The sequence below is a fragment of the Pristis pectinata genome, chromosome 5, assembly GCF_009764475.1.
Source record: "Pristis pectinata isolate sPriPec2 chromosome 5, sPriPec2.1.pri, whole genome shotgun sequence".
Lineage (NCBI taxonomy): Eukaryota > Metazoa > Chordata > Chondrichthyes > Rhinopristiformes > Pristidae > Pristis > Pristis pectinata.
Window position 1 is genome coordinate 51,636,505 of NC_067409.1, and position 16,854 is coordinate 51,653,358.

The 16,854-nt window shown below is 42.4% G+C and overlaps 1 protein-coding gene across 1 annotated transcript in view; it reads left to right on the forward strand.

Moving 5' to 3' along the window:
- Positions 1–3,107: 3,107 nt before the first annotated feature.
- Positions 3,108–16,854, forward strand: part of znf830 (zinc finger protein 830) — a 51,708-nt gene continuing 37,961 nt past the window's right edge. The window contains exons 1-3 of the mRNA XM_052015491.1: positions 3,108–3,271; positions 13,512–13,611; positions 14,163–14,286. Of these exons, the coding sequence (XP_051871451.1) occupies positions 3,153–3,271; positions 13,512–13,611; positions 14,163–14,286 (343 nt within the window). The 5' untranslated portion in view covers positions 3,108–3,152. The remainder of the gene's footprint in view (positions 3,272–13,511; positions 13,612–14,162; positions 14,287–16,854) is intronic.

A 16,854-nucleotide genomic window follows, 5' to 3' on the forward strand; every position in this document is an offset into this window, starting at 1 on the left:
TCTCTGTAACCATAACACTTTATTCTGCATTCTGTTATTGTTTCCCCTTGTACTACCTCAATGCACTGTTGTAATGAAATAGTATGTATGGATAGCATGCAAAACAAAGATTTTCACTGTACCTTGGTACATGTGACAATAATAAACCAATTTACCAATCTGTAAGAATTGTTGAGAGTCATCAGGGACATGCCGAATTTCTTTAGCCTTCTGAGGAAGTAGAGGCGCTGGTGTGCTTTCTTGGCCATAGCCTCCAGATGGCTGGACCAGGACAAATTATTGGTGATATTTACACCTAGAAACTTGAAGCTCTCAACCATCTCCACCTCAGCACCATTGATACAGACAGGGGCATGTACTCTGCCCAGCTTCCTGAAGGCAGTGACCAGCTCCTTTGTCTTGATGACATTGAGGGAAAGGTTGTTGTCTTGGCACCATCCCACTAGGCTCTCTATCTCCTTAATGTACTTAATTGTATGAGATCTGGCCCACTACGGTGGTGTCATCTGCAAACTAGTAAATGGAGTTAGAGCAGAATTTGGCCACACAGTCGTGAGTGTATAGGGAGTATAATATGGGGCTGAGGACTCAGCCTTGTGGGATACCAGTGTTGAGGATAATCATGGCGGAGGTGTTGTAATTTTGGTCTCATTACCTAAAAACATAGCTTGCCATTGAGGGAGAGCAATATAGATTCACTAGATTGGTTCCCAGGTTAGTAGACTTGCCATATGAGAGAGATGAGGTAAGCTGGTCCTGCATGCTCTGCTGTTTAGACAAATGAGAAGAAATCTCTTTGAAACTGACAAAATTCTTTCAGGGCTTAACAGGCTGGACGGAAGGCAGATGTCTCTCCTGGCTGAGAAGTCTAGAACTAAAGGTTGCAATCCTAGAATATGTGATAGGTCAATTTGGATTGAGATGAAATGTCTTGACACAGAGGTTGGTGGATTTTTAGAACATTCTGCTCTGGAGGACTGTGGATTATCAGTCAATGAGTTCCATCAAAATAGAGTCTGACAGATTTCTGGATACAGTAAAATTCACTACTTCATTTTTCCAAAATCCTGATGATTCGGCATCAGGCTCATGTGGATCTGCTTCCTGCACTCCCTTTAAGATCACTGGGGCCCTGTTCCCATGCTTCCCTTACACTCACCAGGGCTCTGTTTCCCATGCCCTGTTATCCGGGCTTTCCACGGTCATTTCTTTACCTCTGGTGCACAATGTCAGTTCAGGAACTTAATCACTATTTTCAGACTTTTTTTTCATTTTCTTGGTTAAATTTCTGCCTAATCCATTTAAACACTAGGCCTTGTTTCCTGTGCTCTATTTAAACACAACTGGTTCTGTTTTCCACACTCCCTTTAAGCTCACCCGGGCCAAGTTCCTGTTGTCACTTTAAACTCATCAGGGCCCCATTTCCCAACCTCAATTTAAACTCATTGGGGTGGTATTTCACACACTCCCTTTAAACTCACTTTACTTTCACCAGGGCCCCATTCCCATGCTCCTTTTAAACTCACCTGTTTCCTGTGTTTCCTTTAAACTCTACTGGTTCTCTGGAAAATTTATTATGCCACTGTGTAAAATCTGAAAAAAGTGAACTTAAGGTGTGTTGGTGTATTAATAGGAGTAACAGTCAATAAAGCACAGGAACAGGCCCTTCAGCCCCCGATGTCTCCGCCAAACATGACGTTGAATTAAATTAAATCTCTCCTCCTGTAGAGAATCCATATCCCTCCATTGCCTGCATATTCATGTGTCTAACAGTCTCCTACACACCACGATCGTATCTGCTTCCACCACTACTCCTGGCAGCCCATTCCAGGCACCTACCACTCTCTATGTAAAAAAACTTGCCCAGCACATCTCCTTTTAACTTTCCCCCTCACCTTAAATGCACGTCCTCTAGTACTTGATATTTCTACCCTGAGAAAAAGATTCTCACTGTCTTCCCTATCTATGCCTCTCATAATTTTATAAACTTCTACGTCTCCCCTCAGTTTCCAATGTTCCAGAGAAAACAACCCAGGTTTTCCAACCTCTCCTTATAGCTCATACTCTCTAATCCAGTCAACATCCTGGTAAACCTCTTCTGTACTCTTTCCAAAGCCTCCATACCTGTCCTGTAATGGGATGACCAGAATTGCACACAATACTCCAAGTGTGGCCTAACCAAAGTTGCAATAGCAACTCGGTTACCAAATACCTGCAACATTACTTCCTGACTCTTATATTCAATGCCCTGATCAATGAAAGCAAGTACGCCATATGCCTTCTTTAAGAGTCTATCTACTTGCGTGGCCACTTTCAGTGAGCCATGGCCTTGGACCCCAAGATCCCTCTGTAACTCAACCAAGATCACCCTGTACATCAAAAACAGTACACAAAGTCTGCCAATCCAGTACCACCAAAGTCCCAAGGGTGTTGCATCATTAGAGTTTTATTGTATAAAGAGACTGAAGGAATATGAGAATAGTACAGAAAAATAGTATTGAAATAGAAGATCAGCCACGATCTTGACAACTGGCAGAGCAGGCTCGAATGGCTGGATGGTTTATTCTTGCTCCTAGTTCCTATATTCTTAATTTCTTAACCCACTTTGTGGGAAAAGACTGAGTCGCAAAATTAAGTGGAGAGTACAGAAAGTGTTGCTAAAGAAATCAAGTATCCTCAAGAAATGGGAATGTAAAATAAATCCTTGGCACACATTTGAAGAGCAATCAAAGGATTCTTGATTTCCTGTCCAATATTAATCCCCAATCAACATCACTAAAGCTGACCAACTGGTAATCAGATTGCAATTTGTGGGATTTACGGCCTTGTTTTCTACATTACAAAGCCATTACACCTCAAAAGTACTTAATTGGCTGTAATGTGCATCAGGATGCCTGATAGGAAAATATCGAAATGCTAATTTTTCATTTCTTTACCTCGGGAACATGATTTCAGTTCAAGAATTGAATCACTATTTGCAGACGTTGTTTTCCTTTCCTTGCTATAATTAACGCCCACCCCTTTGCCTGGTCTCCCTGCCAGAGGCGGGACGGAGACATCAGTCGCCTCCGGGCCAGAGGGGGAGCGGTGACGTCACACGCCGCGCAGGAAGCCCTGCCCGATGCGCGCCGGAAGTGGTTCTCGCAACGGAGATGGCGGCCCTGGTCAAGGCGAAGAAGAAAGTTGTCAACCAGCAGGAGCTGCGGCGGTTGATGAGGGAGAAGCAGCGGGCGGCCTCCGGCAGCAGGAGGATCGAGTCCCCGCTCGCTAAATATCCTTTTGGAGAGAGGCCGGAGGGGTGCAGGGGGTGAAGCTGGTGCTGGCAATCCAGGCCCTCGTCCTTGGTTTTATAAATGTAAACAACGCGAGTGCCCGGAGATCGGTAATGTCGAGGGAGGCCCGGGGCCGCTGCAGCCGTTTTAAACCGTGAAGGGTGGCGCTGGTCCGATATAGGTCAAAGCCTGACCCGTTTGGTGGTCAGCCACGTCTGATCCCTTTTGGTGTTTTAATCAAAATGTTCACAGAATCCCATGAACTGGTGATTGTTAATGCACCGTTTCTTTATATCCCCAAGATATGACTCTCAAATACTTTGCCTGAGATGAATTGATGGGTAGAATTACCACGATTGCCCACGGAAACTGAAATGGTCCAGGGGATGGGTGTCCAAGGTTGTATACCTGAAAGAGAGGCAGACAAATAAATGAATCTAGTCATTATATAGAATTGTGTAGATTCATTTTTTTTATGTGCTCGTTGCTTCGAAATTGAGAAACCTAGAGCAGATTGCTGCAGTAGTCATTTGCAGCATCCATTGGGAAGTGAAACTGGGTACTGTTTAGTACACCTGATTATTTTCTGGTGTTAGACAATGTCAGTATTCTGGTAGCTGTCATTTTCTTTCCTTTAGTAATTCAGAGTGCTTGGTTGCTAGTATTTGCACTCCTTTGTGCTTTTTCCATTACTTAAAGGGACACTGCCGACATTAGTAAATTTGACTGGGCAGCTTCAGAACTGACTGAAGGTTGCTTAAGTACCTTCCTAAATTGACAGAGTATGCTAAAACTTGTAGTGTGCACTTTGCCGGTGGATGCCTCAGTGGTGACTTCATTGGCAGCAATCTATTACTGGAGTTGTTGCAGCAATTGGCTAAGTAGAGTTGGTTAGGGACTTTGGAGCAGAAGCAAAGTTATGCTTTTTTTTTGACAAAAGGTTGGTCCTCAGAAATACTACATCTTAATTGGACTTCTCTGATGAATAATGTATTCACCTGTTCAGGTTTTCTAAGGCTGTCATCACTGAAACGATGAAGATACATGAAATGCTGCAGAAAGACTTAGCTATGCTGTCATGCCAGGACTGCTCTCTTCATAGAGGTCCAGGTCACAGTGACTCTAAACTTGACTGGAGTGGATGCAGCAGATTTCTGCCACATCTCACAATTTGCTTTAGCCATGTAGAGATGACATCCTCTACCTTAGTTTTCAATGAAGGGAAGGTGGTATCGCAGCCAACAGGAATTGCCAGCAATATTGGTTTCCCACAACTACAGGCTATCATTGACTGCGCTCCTGTGTTCATTAGGGCTCCAATTAACGACTCAGAACATTTTCTTGACTGAAACTGTTTCTTCTTAAATGTGCAGGTGATTTTGGATCATTAGTTTAATTCAGCATGTGTTTGGCGCAGACATCATGGGCCAAAGGGCCTCTTCCTGTGCTGTACTGTTTTATGTTCATCAGTAGATTTTCCTAATGGAAATTCCTAGGAAATACATGTGATACTCCCTGGGTGAGACTGAACTAATCAACTCTCTATTTACTGCAGTGAAGGACATGGAAGTCAGTGTGTTCACGGGAGGTAACAGTGATATTCTGGAGCATATCAACATTACAAAGGAGGAGGTATAGGAGGTCCTGAAACGCATAAAGGTAGATAAATCCCCAAAGCCTGACCAGGTGTATCAGAGAGCGTTATGGGAAGCAAGGGAAGAGATTGCTGGGGAGATTTTTGTAACATTATTAGCCTCAGGTAAAATACTGGAAGACTGGAGGATAGCTAATGTTGTGCCTTTATTTAAGAAGCGTAGCAAGGATAAGCTAGTGAACCACAGTTCAGTAAGCCTTGCAAGAGTGGTGGGAAAGTTACTGCAAGGGATTTTTGAGATACAGGATTTGTTTGTATTTGCAAAGGCAAGGACTGATCAGGGATAGTCAGCATAGCTTTGTATGTGGGAAAATATGTCTCATAAATTTGAGTTTTTTGAAGAGCTGACCTAGTGGATTGACTATCCACTAGGTGCCTACATAGACTTTAGTAAGACCTTTGACAAGGTCCTACATGGTAGGCTGGTCCAGAAGGTTAGAACGTATGCAATCCAGGTGACCTAGCCAATTGAATACAAAATCGGCTTGGTGGTAGGATGCACAAGGTGATAGTGTTGTTTTTCAGATTGGAGACCTTGTCCAGTGGTGTGCCACAAAGATCAGTGCTGGGTTCCCTGTTGTCATGTATTAATGATTTGGATGAGAATGTGGGTGGCATGATTAGTAAGTTTGCAGATGACGCCAAAATTGGTGAATAGTGGTCAGTGGAAAAGGTTGTCTAAGATTACACAGGATATAGATCAACTGGGAAAATGGGCAAAGGAATGGCTGATTAAATTTAACTGTGACAAGTGATGAATTTTGGGAAGTTAAACGAGGGCAAGACATACACAGTGAATAGTAGGACCCTGGGGAGTGTTGCTGAACAGAGAGGCAAGTACATTGTTCCCTGAAAATGGAAACAAAGACAGGGTGTTGAGGAAGGTGTTTTGCATGCTTGCCTTCATTGGTTGAGGCACTGAGTACAAGAATTGGGACATTATATTATAGAAGTACAAAACATTGGTTAGGCTGCACTTGCAGTATTGTGTGTAGTTCTGATTGCCACGCTATGGGAAAGATGTGATTAAGATGGAGAAGGTACAGAAAAGATTCACGAGGATTGGAGGACATGAGTCATAAAGAGAGATTTGATAATCTGGGTCTGTTTTCCCAGAAGTAAATGAGGTTGAGAGGTGATGTGATAGAGGTGTATAAAATTATGACAGGCACACCTAGTGAGATAGAGGGTAAATAGAGTCTGTTTCCCATGGTAGCAATATCAAACACTGGCATTGGCTTAAAATAAGAGGGAGAAATTTAAAGGGGATCTGAGGTGTAAATTTTTCCACACAGAGTGGTTGCCAGAGGAGATGGTGGAGGCAGGAACAGTAACAAGATCTAAGAGGCATCTGTGGAGGTACTTGAATGAGCAGGGCATAGAAGGGTATGGAATTAATGCAGGCAAATTGGATTAGTATAGATAGGCATGGTTGGCATGGACGTGGTGGGCCAAGGGCCTGTTTCTGTGCTGTACAGCTCCATGACCTTGTGACTGCCTGAAGGGATGGATAATATTATGAGAGACATAGACAGGATAGATAGTACAAATCTTTTTCCCAGGCTGGAAATGTCAAATACTAGAGGGCTATACTTTAAGGTGAGAGGGAGAAAGCCTAAAGGAGATTTATGAGGCAAGTTTTTTTTTTATTTTTTTATATATATATATATATATATATATATACACACACATACATACAGAGAATGGTAGGTGCCTAGAATGTGGTGGAGCCAGATACGATAGCATTGTTTAAGAGGCATTTAAACAGACACATGAATTGGCAGGGAGTGGAGGGATATAGACAATGTGCAGGCAGATGAGCAGTTTAAATTGGCATCCTGGTTGGTGCAGACGTTGTGGGCCAAAGGGCCTGTTCCTGTGCTGTACTGTTCTATGTTCCTTGGGAACAAGGGCCACCTTCAACTTCCCTGACTCTTAATACCACTTTGTAGACTTATACCACTACAAGAAGAAGCATGGAAGTAAAAGAATTCTTGTGAAAAATGTCATTGGTCTTTACATCAGTCTATGGGAGCTCTGCAGTATGTGCCCAGCAGGTGCAGAGACTTCATTACTTGTTGTATTCTACATAGCTAGCTGTCCAAAGCTGGTGCCAGGGGAAGGGCAGTGTGCAGGCCTAAAGCCTGACAGACATGAGGCATAGGATAAATGCAGGAGTCCTAGCGGAACACCACCTGCCTCATCTGTCAGCTGCTGAGGTTTGAGGGGGTGGGGAGGGGCAGGGGTACTGTTGACTCCACAGGACCTAAGGGTCTCCCTGATAAATGCTTTTCATGTCCCCAATCCAGAGATGAACCTGTCCACACTCCAACCATAGTTCATTAACGATCATCCAAGAAAGCTCAGATGACACATCATAATCCCTTGTCTCCTTTGCAGAACCACCTGCACTGATCATAACATCAACAAATGATCCCCTTATTGAAATGGTACCCTACAATTGTTTTTAGCCTTGTGCATCTCACCCTGGTGTATCTTGCGAAGGCATGAAATTTATTTATGCATTGCTGGAATGAATGGGATTCTCACACCCTGAAGAGACAACTGGAGCCACCTACTGCTAGTCTATGATAGCTCTAGCAGGTCTCCTAGCATCAGGGCCTTTCTCCTGGCATTTATCTCATTGATGATTATACCCAGATCTCTCTCAAAAAATTTTTGGCCTCTTCCCCCTTTCAGCTCCTATATCCTCTAAGCAGCCATATAGTGTCCATTGCTGGTGTCTGGCTGCCATTGGGTGTGTGCCTTTAAAGAATTCTGACATGGTCAGCTGGCCACCAAATAAATTATTGGAAGCTGTGTTCAGCTGATTGTGATCTCACTGGGAAACACTCATTTGTTGTTTAGTACATATTTTGAATGCAAACCACTCCAAACATTGTCTTGGACAATTTCACAATTGTATATGAGGAAACTGAATGTGAATTAGTGCTGTATTCATCAGTGGTTGAATTCACCAAAACAAAATGAAATCTCATTTCTAGGTATCCTTGTTTAATTGGCATAAAATATTTTTTAACAAATATTGTTTGTTTTCTGTCATTTGTGAAATGCAATCCATTCGGTTTTTGCACAAACCTTAAATATTTAAAATTAAAGAATGATGCCACATGTAAACAGGCCCTTTGACCCACTGAATCCATGCCAACCATCAGGCACTCATTTTTGCACTAATCCTACCTTAACCCATATATCTTCCTCGCATTCCCATCAACTCCTTGATTCTACCACTTACCTACACACTAGGGGCAATTTACAGTGGGCAATTTACAGTGGCCAATTAACTGACCAACCCACACATTTTTTGGGAGGTGAGAAGAAACCGGAGCACCTGGAGGAAACCCACGTGGTCACAGGAAGAGCTTGCGATCTCCACACAGCCAAAACCAGAGGTCAGGATTGAACCCAGACTACTGGAGCTGTGAAGCAGCAGCTCTACTAGCTGTGCCTATTAATTGAGGTCATTATATTTTACTTTCAGAAGAATTAGCAGCAGATTTCTCGTTATGATTTTTAGAAGATTGCAGCATCCAACTCGGCTGCTCCATTTTCTAAGCTCCTATAGTGACAAGTTCAGACATCTGGAGGTCATGTTAATATATGGATGAAGGATTGAAGGAGGAGAAATATCAGAGCAAAGATGGGAGGGAGAGAGAAATTTATTTGAAAGCAGTCACAGCAAAATGCCAATTATTGTAGCTCCCTTTTCAATTTTGCTTTTCTCTTCTGTCTCTTCCTCATCCTGTCAACCAATCATCTTTCATTTCATCTTTCTTTACTCTCCAGTTGTCATTCCAGTGTATCACAGCTTCTTTGTAGTCCTAGTCTCGTGTCATTGAATCTCTTTTTAGAAGATTTTATAGGTCCATTGAGCAATTTGTCATAAATGTCATTGTTTCATCTATCCCAGTATTTTGCAAAATTATCCATCTGGCTTTGAAAGGCAAATAAACACAGATGCTAGAAATCCAGAATAAGATCAGTGAATGTTGGTAATAGCCAGTAAGGTGGCTTCTGTGGAGAGAGAAACACAGTTAGCATTTTAGGTTTAACACTTGTCTTGAGAGACTGAAATTTGGTCTTTGAATGAGAATCTCTTTGCTTACTTAAGTATCCTTGTCTGGCTACGCTTTCCAGCATATTTCCTCCCAAATTCTGCCTTGATCCATTTCCACTTCTTGCCTTATCCCACCATGTCTCATCTACTGGCATTCGTTTGGCATCTCATTTCCCTTTCTCCACACCTTTTGTCCTTCTTGCTATTTCTTTAAAATACTTGTCCCATATTCTCATTCCAAGTCCCATTGTACATTTCCAATCAAGGTATTCTTCCTTTCCTGAAATGCACAGATCTTTGTAATCATCTTAGATCTCTGAAATCCCTCTTATTTGAATGCCCCCACCCCAGTCCTTCCTTAACTTTCTTTTAATTTACTCATTCATGAGTTGACATTGTTGGCAGTGCTGACATTCAATGTCCAGCCCTAATTGCTCCTGAACCAAGTAGACAGAGGGATTCAACTACATTGATTGGGTTGGAGTCACAAAGAAGCTTGACTGGATAAGAACAGATATCCTTTCCCTTAAGGACATTAGTGATCCAGATTTTTTTTAAACAACCATTCAGTAGTTTCATATTACCCTTACTGAGACAAGATTCTTTAAGTTTCAGATTTATTTGATTATTTCAATTTAATTTCCCCCATTGACATAGTCAGATTCTAACTTGTCTCTGGATTAGTGGTCTTGAACTTGGACTGCAGCTTCTTCAGTTCCTGTGAAGCTTCATTGGCATGAAATATTGACCTGTTTCTCCATCGACGGATGCTGCCTGATCTGTTCAATATTTCCAGCACTTTTTGTTTTTATTTCTATCTCCTGTCTCATATCACAGAGCACCAGGTCAGTAAGTGGAGGGATTGAGAGGAAGGTACATGTCATCACCAGTATGTATGTAAGGAAGGATGGGCAGCGACAAGGTAATAGACAAGATGGGATGGATAGGTTGAAGTGTGGTTATTTTAATGCTAGGAGTATTAAGAGTAAGGGAGATGAACTTAGAGCCTGGATCAGTACATGGAACTATGATGATGTGGCCATTACAGAGACTTGGTTGAGAGAGGGACAGAACTAGATACTTAATGTTCCAGGGTGTCGATGTTTTAGAAAAGATGGGGGAGGGGGGGATGTTGCACTATTAATTAGGGACAATGTCACAGCTGCACTCAATGGGGATATAATGGAGGGCTCATCCACCAAGTCTATATGGGTAGAACTCAAAAATAAGAAAGGTGCAATCACTCTGATGGGATTATACTACAGATTCCACCAACCCCCCCCCCCAGTAGCCACTGGATATTCAGGAGCGGATACACAGGCAGATAAGGAAAAATTGCAAAAACAACAGGGTGTTGTGAATGACTTCAACTTCCCCAATATAGACTGGCACCTCCTTTGTGCAAGAGGTTTAGATGGGGTAGAATCTGTTATCCAAGGGGGTTTCTTAAATCAGTATGTACATGGTCCAGCTAGAGGAGGGGCCATATTGGACCTGGTATTGGGGAAATGAGCTTGGCCAGGTGACTGATCTTTCAATGGCAGAACATTTAGGAAATAGTGATCACAACTCTATAAGCTTTAGGATGGCTATGAATAAGGATAAGTATGTACCTTGCGGGAGAGTATTAGGGCAGGGAAAATTACGAGAGTATCAGGCAGGAACTAGGAAGAGTTAATTGGGAACAGCTGTTTTTGGGCAAGTCTACATCTGACGTGGAGGGTGTATAAAGACCAACAGCACAGAGTAGAGGACAGGTATGTTCCAGTAAGGAAGGAAGGACAAGGATGGCAAGGTAAGTAAACCTTGGATGTTGAGAAAGGTGGTGAATCAAGAAAAAGGAAATGTATGTAAGGTTTAGGAAGCAAAAATCAAACTGGGGCCTTGAAGATTATAAAATAGCTAGAAGAGAACTTAACAAGGGAATTCGGAGAACTCGGAGGGGCCATGAGATGTCCTTGGCAAGTTGGATTAAAAAGAATTCCAAGGCGTTCTATACATACATTAAGAGCAAGAGGATAACTAGGGAGAGGGTAGGACCACTCAAGGATAAAGGAGGGAATGTGCTTGGAGTTGGAAGATGTGGGCAAAGTCCCAAATGAGTACTTTGTGTCATTATTTACCAAGGAGAAGGAAGTGGAGGATAGTGAGAGTGTGGAGCATGCTAATATCCTAGGGCATTTTGAGATTAAGGAAGAGATAGTGTTAGGTCTCTTGAAGAACACTAAGGTGAATAAGTCCCCAGGGCCCGATGGGATACACCCCAGGTTATTGAGAGATTTCTGGGGCCTTAACCAAAATCTTCGTGTCCTCTCTAGCCACAGGCAAGGTCCTGGAGGACTGGCAAGTAGCTAGTGTTGTTCTGTTTTTTAAGAAGGGAAATGGGGATAGATCGGTGAGTCTCGCATCAATGGTAGGGAAGCTGTTGGAGAGGATTCTTGGGGATAGGATTTATGAGCAGTTGGAGAGCCATGGCTTAATTAGGGGCAGTCAGCATGGTTTTGTGTGGAGCCAGTCAGGTCTTACTAAGCTGATTGAGTTTTTTTGAGGAGATGACAAAGGTGATTAATGAAGGTAGAGCTATGGATGTTGTCTACATGGATTTTAATAATGCGTTTGAGAAGGTCCCACGTTGTAGGCTCATCCAGAAGGTTGAGGCGCATGGAATCCACGGTGACTTGGCCATTTGGATTCTGAATTGGCTTGCCCATAGAAGACAGGGTAGTGATCATTGGGACTTACTCTTGCTGGAGATCCGTAACAAGCCTGGGAACTACAGGCCAGTCAGCCTGACGTCAGTAGTGGGGTAGTTACTGGAGGGAATTCTGAAGGACAGGATCTACCAGGATTTGGATAGACAGAGTCTGACTAGGAGGAGTCAATGTGGCTTTGTGTGTGGAAAGTCATGCTTGATGACTCTGTTTAGAGTTTTTTTTTAAAGAGGTAACCAAAAAGGTAGATGAGGGTAGGGCAGTGGATGTCATCTGTTTGGACCTTTGACAAGGTCCTGGGGGTGAGTTCAAAGGAAATGTGCGGGTCAAGTTTTTTTTTAGAGAGTGGTGGGTGCCTGGAATGCGCTGCCTCCACTACTACCCCTGGCAGTGCATTCTGTTCAAGAGGCTCTTGGATAGGCACATGAATATGCAGAGAATAGAGCAATTTGGATATGTAGGCAGAAGGGACTAGTTTAGTAGGCTTTTAATTACTAGTTTAATTAGGTTGGTGCAACATCATCGACCAAAAGGCTTGTTCCTGTGCTGTACTGTTCTATGTTTTAGTAGGTTAGTTTAGAGCACTCAGTCTGAATTACTGAGAATAGAAATAGTTACAAGTTATATTCATGTTTTGCAATCCTTCACATCATTGGGGAAAAAAAGAGGTAAATGGAATCTGTTTTAATTTGATATGATATCTTGATGCATGGCATAGTTTTATTTGACTGCTTAATTTAATCTATTTCGATTTTGCATTTCTAGCAAAATATAATGGTTGTATTATTGTATTTTTCTCTACTAAACTTCAATTCACCAAGCCTCTAACATGCTGGGCCAGATATTGCTGAAGTGGGTATCTAGCGGTGTGCCTCATTAGATAGACTAATTTTTACTTGTAAGTTGCTTTTAGCAGCATAGAAATGGCATGGGAACATCTAGAGTCTTGATAAACACTGGGATATATGGTGCATATCCTGAACAAGTGAGGATCTAAGGATTGAAAAGTTAACAGGGAAAAGAATTTAAGCAAGGGAAATTCAGTGTCAAAAAGAGGTGGAGGTCTAATGGAGAGAAAAAAAAGACTGAATTAAGGGAGAGAAGAGACCAGAGAAGGTTCCACTTAAGTGCTGGTGAAACCCTTCCCCTTGTCTTACTGGCTGTTAAAGTTGTTATTTGAATTGAATGTCTGATATTCACAAATCTTTCAAAAATACCAGGAAACTTTTTTTAAAAACAAATGAAAACACTTAAAAAAAACACTGGAATACATATAAATTTAAATCAAATAAAATATAAAGGGAATTAACTTGTATTTATTATTCTCTCTGCAGTCCCTTCTTCATACTAAAACTGGGGAACTTGCTTGAATGTCCAATACCAAGGTTTTTCAGATGTGAAATCTGTGGAAGTCTGAGCTTCCCCTATAGAACTCTGCTTCAGGAGGAGTCCAGTAGCATCATACAGGTGTCTGGCAATATTAAGAACTGCTAAGCAGAAGACTGGATTTCAGCATATGCTTGGGAGCCCCAAGGTTCCTCTTGCATAAGTCAGTATGAGCCACTACATCTGAATGGACTTGCTGGTTTTTAAGCAGAAGACCTGGCTCAATGTTTCTTTTCCTTTAGTTTCTCTTAAACCTTTGGCATATTTTCACACAACCTGTTGTTTTGTTCCTCATGTATATTGAGAATTCATACTTAAGCATAGATAATGATAAGTACCGCATCTGAAATTCTTACAGCAAATGCATAAACTTTTACTTTCTAATTTGCTTTACCTTAACCAATTTGAACATATAACAGTTTAGGTCATCTTAGCTGTGTGATTTGCAGTATTCCAATAAAAAATGAACTACTGTGGCAGACACACATTCTGGGGAAACAACATAAAGAGGTAAGAATATGGTTATTTTGCATCAATTCCACAAAATCTGATGTTATAATAAGCTAAGTTATTTTCATAATGTCAGTTTTGCTTTTTTTTGTACACTTAGTTGTCTGGGTTACTGGGAATAATGATGCTAAAACTGATTAGGTTATTCAATTTGGAAGAGGAAGACATTATGGCAGAGGCTTGCACAATGCAGTCCCAGTGGTTGACCCATTTATAGCCATGCATTACAGTCCTGAATAATTTGGGTGCAGGTGAAAACTCTGACTGTGTCAAATTAGACTAATCCCATGATTACTATCACTGAGGAAGGAGATGATTTTCGATCCTCCTCTACTTAGTCTTAATGTCCACCACTATTCACAACTAGTTGTGCCAGGACTGCTCAACTTTGACCTGATCTATCAGCTTTAGAATTTCTCGCTGTCTATGTTATTTACACTTCAGTTTCCCTTACCAGGAAATATCTGACAGCAATGCCGTATTGGGAAATGTTCCCAAAGGGAAGTTGTTCCTATTTAGTGTAACCACAATAATCACACTATTTCTTGCAGAACCTGGAGAAACTAAGAAATACGAATCAAACAACTGAACCATCAATAGTTAACGCATCAACAGTTCCTGTAGTAAAGAGAAAAGGTACAGATACAGAAACCCAACCAACAAAGAAAGTCAGAGGTAAACTTTTAAATATTCTAAGAATTAACAAAGAATGAAAATGTTCCATTGAAATAATGCTTTGGCATAGAAATTGTCATGCAGCACAATGGAATCTTGTAAAAAAAACCCAGTCTCTAAAGGCAGTCAGTGTGCTGAAATTTTGTTCTGGAACCTCCATGCGTATGATGCACATACACATGGAAGCACCAGGCACATGCAGTGCTATCAAGAGGTATGTAATACCATTTGCATGAAATCATTGCATGCTTCACACACACAAGTTCACTTTAAGTGGAGGGCTAAAACCTGCCTTGGAATTACGTAGAGGAATTCTGAAGTTATCCGATCTGTTGCTGGAGACTCAGAACCACTCATTGTCGTCCAGATAAGTTTGAGTCCAAGTTATAATCTAAATGTTCACTTCCACCACTGCCACCCAGTTTCACCTTTGCTGCTGCTTCTTAGACTCCAGGATTGTCAAATGAGCTGACCCCGAGCACATCACACCCTGATTCTCCTTCTGACCATCTCCAGCGCCCAGCCCCCAATGTTAGCTCTTTGACTAAACCTAACACCAACTCATTCTCCCATCCCCCACTTCCTCCTGCTCTATCCCCCAATCCTGGCCCAGTCATCTCCCTAAATGATTTCTTACCATCCTTTAACAAGCCCCAGCTTTCCACCCAAGCTTGATTGTCCTGACCCTGCCCCAATCCACTTTTTCCACCAATCCTCTCTCCAGCTTCTCCAGTCCTACTTCTATCCCTCCCTTCACAAAACTGGCGCAGTCCCTGGTGCAACATCACATTAACACAGACACAAGCTGGAATCTGGAGCAACAAACGAGAAGCTGGAGGAACTTGGCATATAATGAGGTGAGGGGAAAGAGTGGAGCAAGAGCTGGCAAGCAATAGGTGGATCCAGATGAGGAGGGGTGATAGGTTGCTGGAGGAGGGATGAGTGGAGACAGCAGCAGAGGCTGGGAGGTGAAAGGTGGAGGCAACAAAAGGGTGCAAATGATGGAACCGGATCAGAAAGAAAGGTGGAGCATGGAATCAAGTGAGGGAGGTGGGATGGGCAGATGTGAACAGTAGGGAGAGGAGACAGAGTAGGAGGAGTGTGTGGGTGATGCACAGATGGAGTGGGTGAACGAGGGGAAAGAAACAGTATGATGGGGCTGGGGTGGGTGTGGGAGGAACAGGAACTAGGTAGATCTGAAGGAGGGAGAAAAAAGAGGGCGGAACAGTTTACCTGAAATTGGAGTATTTAATATTCATGCCTTTGGATTGTAAACTACCCAGGCAGAACATGAGATACTGCTCCTCTGGTTTGCGTTTAGCCTCTCACCCTGGCAGTAGAAGAGGCTGCAGATAGACAGGTCAGTGTGGGAATGGGGAGGAGAATCACAGTTTCCACTCTTCCCTCCTCCATTTGCTTATCACCCCTCCTCACCTGGATCCACCTGTTGCTTTCCAGCTCTTGCACCATCCCTCCCGCTCACCTCTTTAGACTGGCTATCTCCCCCCTATCTTTCAGGCCAGATAAAGGGTCTCGACCTGAAACATCAACTGTCCATTTCCTTCCATAGATGTTGTCTGACCCTCTGAGTTCCTCCAGCTTCTTGTTTGTTGCATCACATTATTGCATCTTTTTGGGCATGATTCTAAATTTAAAAGAAGTTTTATGGTGAGGTGATAACTTGTTTCCTGCTGGGATTGGAATGACCTGGGCCTCCTGTTGTGTGCTTTTGTGGACTGATCAAATCCAATTTGCTTCTTAGCTATTTAATAATGGTTCCTTGTCAGTCATGTCAGATGAATGAAAATTATTCCACTTACAGAAGTTCGGGTGAGTTTCCCCAAATTTCTCATAAAAATTGTTAGGAAGCTAAAATCAAACAGAGCCCTGGAGGATTATAAAGAAGCTAGAAAAGAACAAAAGAGATTCGGAGAGCCAAGAGGGGCCACGAAAAATCTTTGGCAAGTAGGATTAAAGGAAATCCCAAGGCATTCTATACATACATCAAGAGCAAGAGGATAACTAGAAAGAGGTTAGGACTACTCAAGGATAAAGGAGGGAATGTGTGCTTGGAGGCGGAGGATGTGGGTGAGGTTCTAAATGAGTATTTTGCATCGGAGTTTAACAAAGAGAAGGACATTGAAGATAGTGAGATCAGTGTCACATGTGCTAATACGCTAGAGCACTTTGAGATATAGAAGGAGGTAGTGTTAGGTCTCTTTAAGAACATTAAGGTTGATAAGTCCACCGGGCCCGATGGGATATACCCTAGGTTACTGAAAGAGGCAAGAAATGAGATTGCAGGGCCTTGACCAAAATCTTCGTGTCCTCTCTAGCCACAGATGAGGTCCTGGAAGACTGGCAAGTAACTAATGTTGTTCAAGAAGGGAAATGAGGATAATCCTGGAAACTATAGATCAGTGAGTCTCACATCAGTGGCAGGGAAGCTATTGGAGAGCATTCTTAGGAATAGGATTTATAAGCATTTGGAAAACCATGGCCTAATCAGGGATAGTCAGTTTGGCTTTGTGCAGGGCAAGTCATGTCTTGCTAAGTTGACTGAGTTTT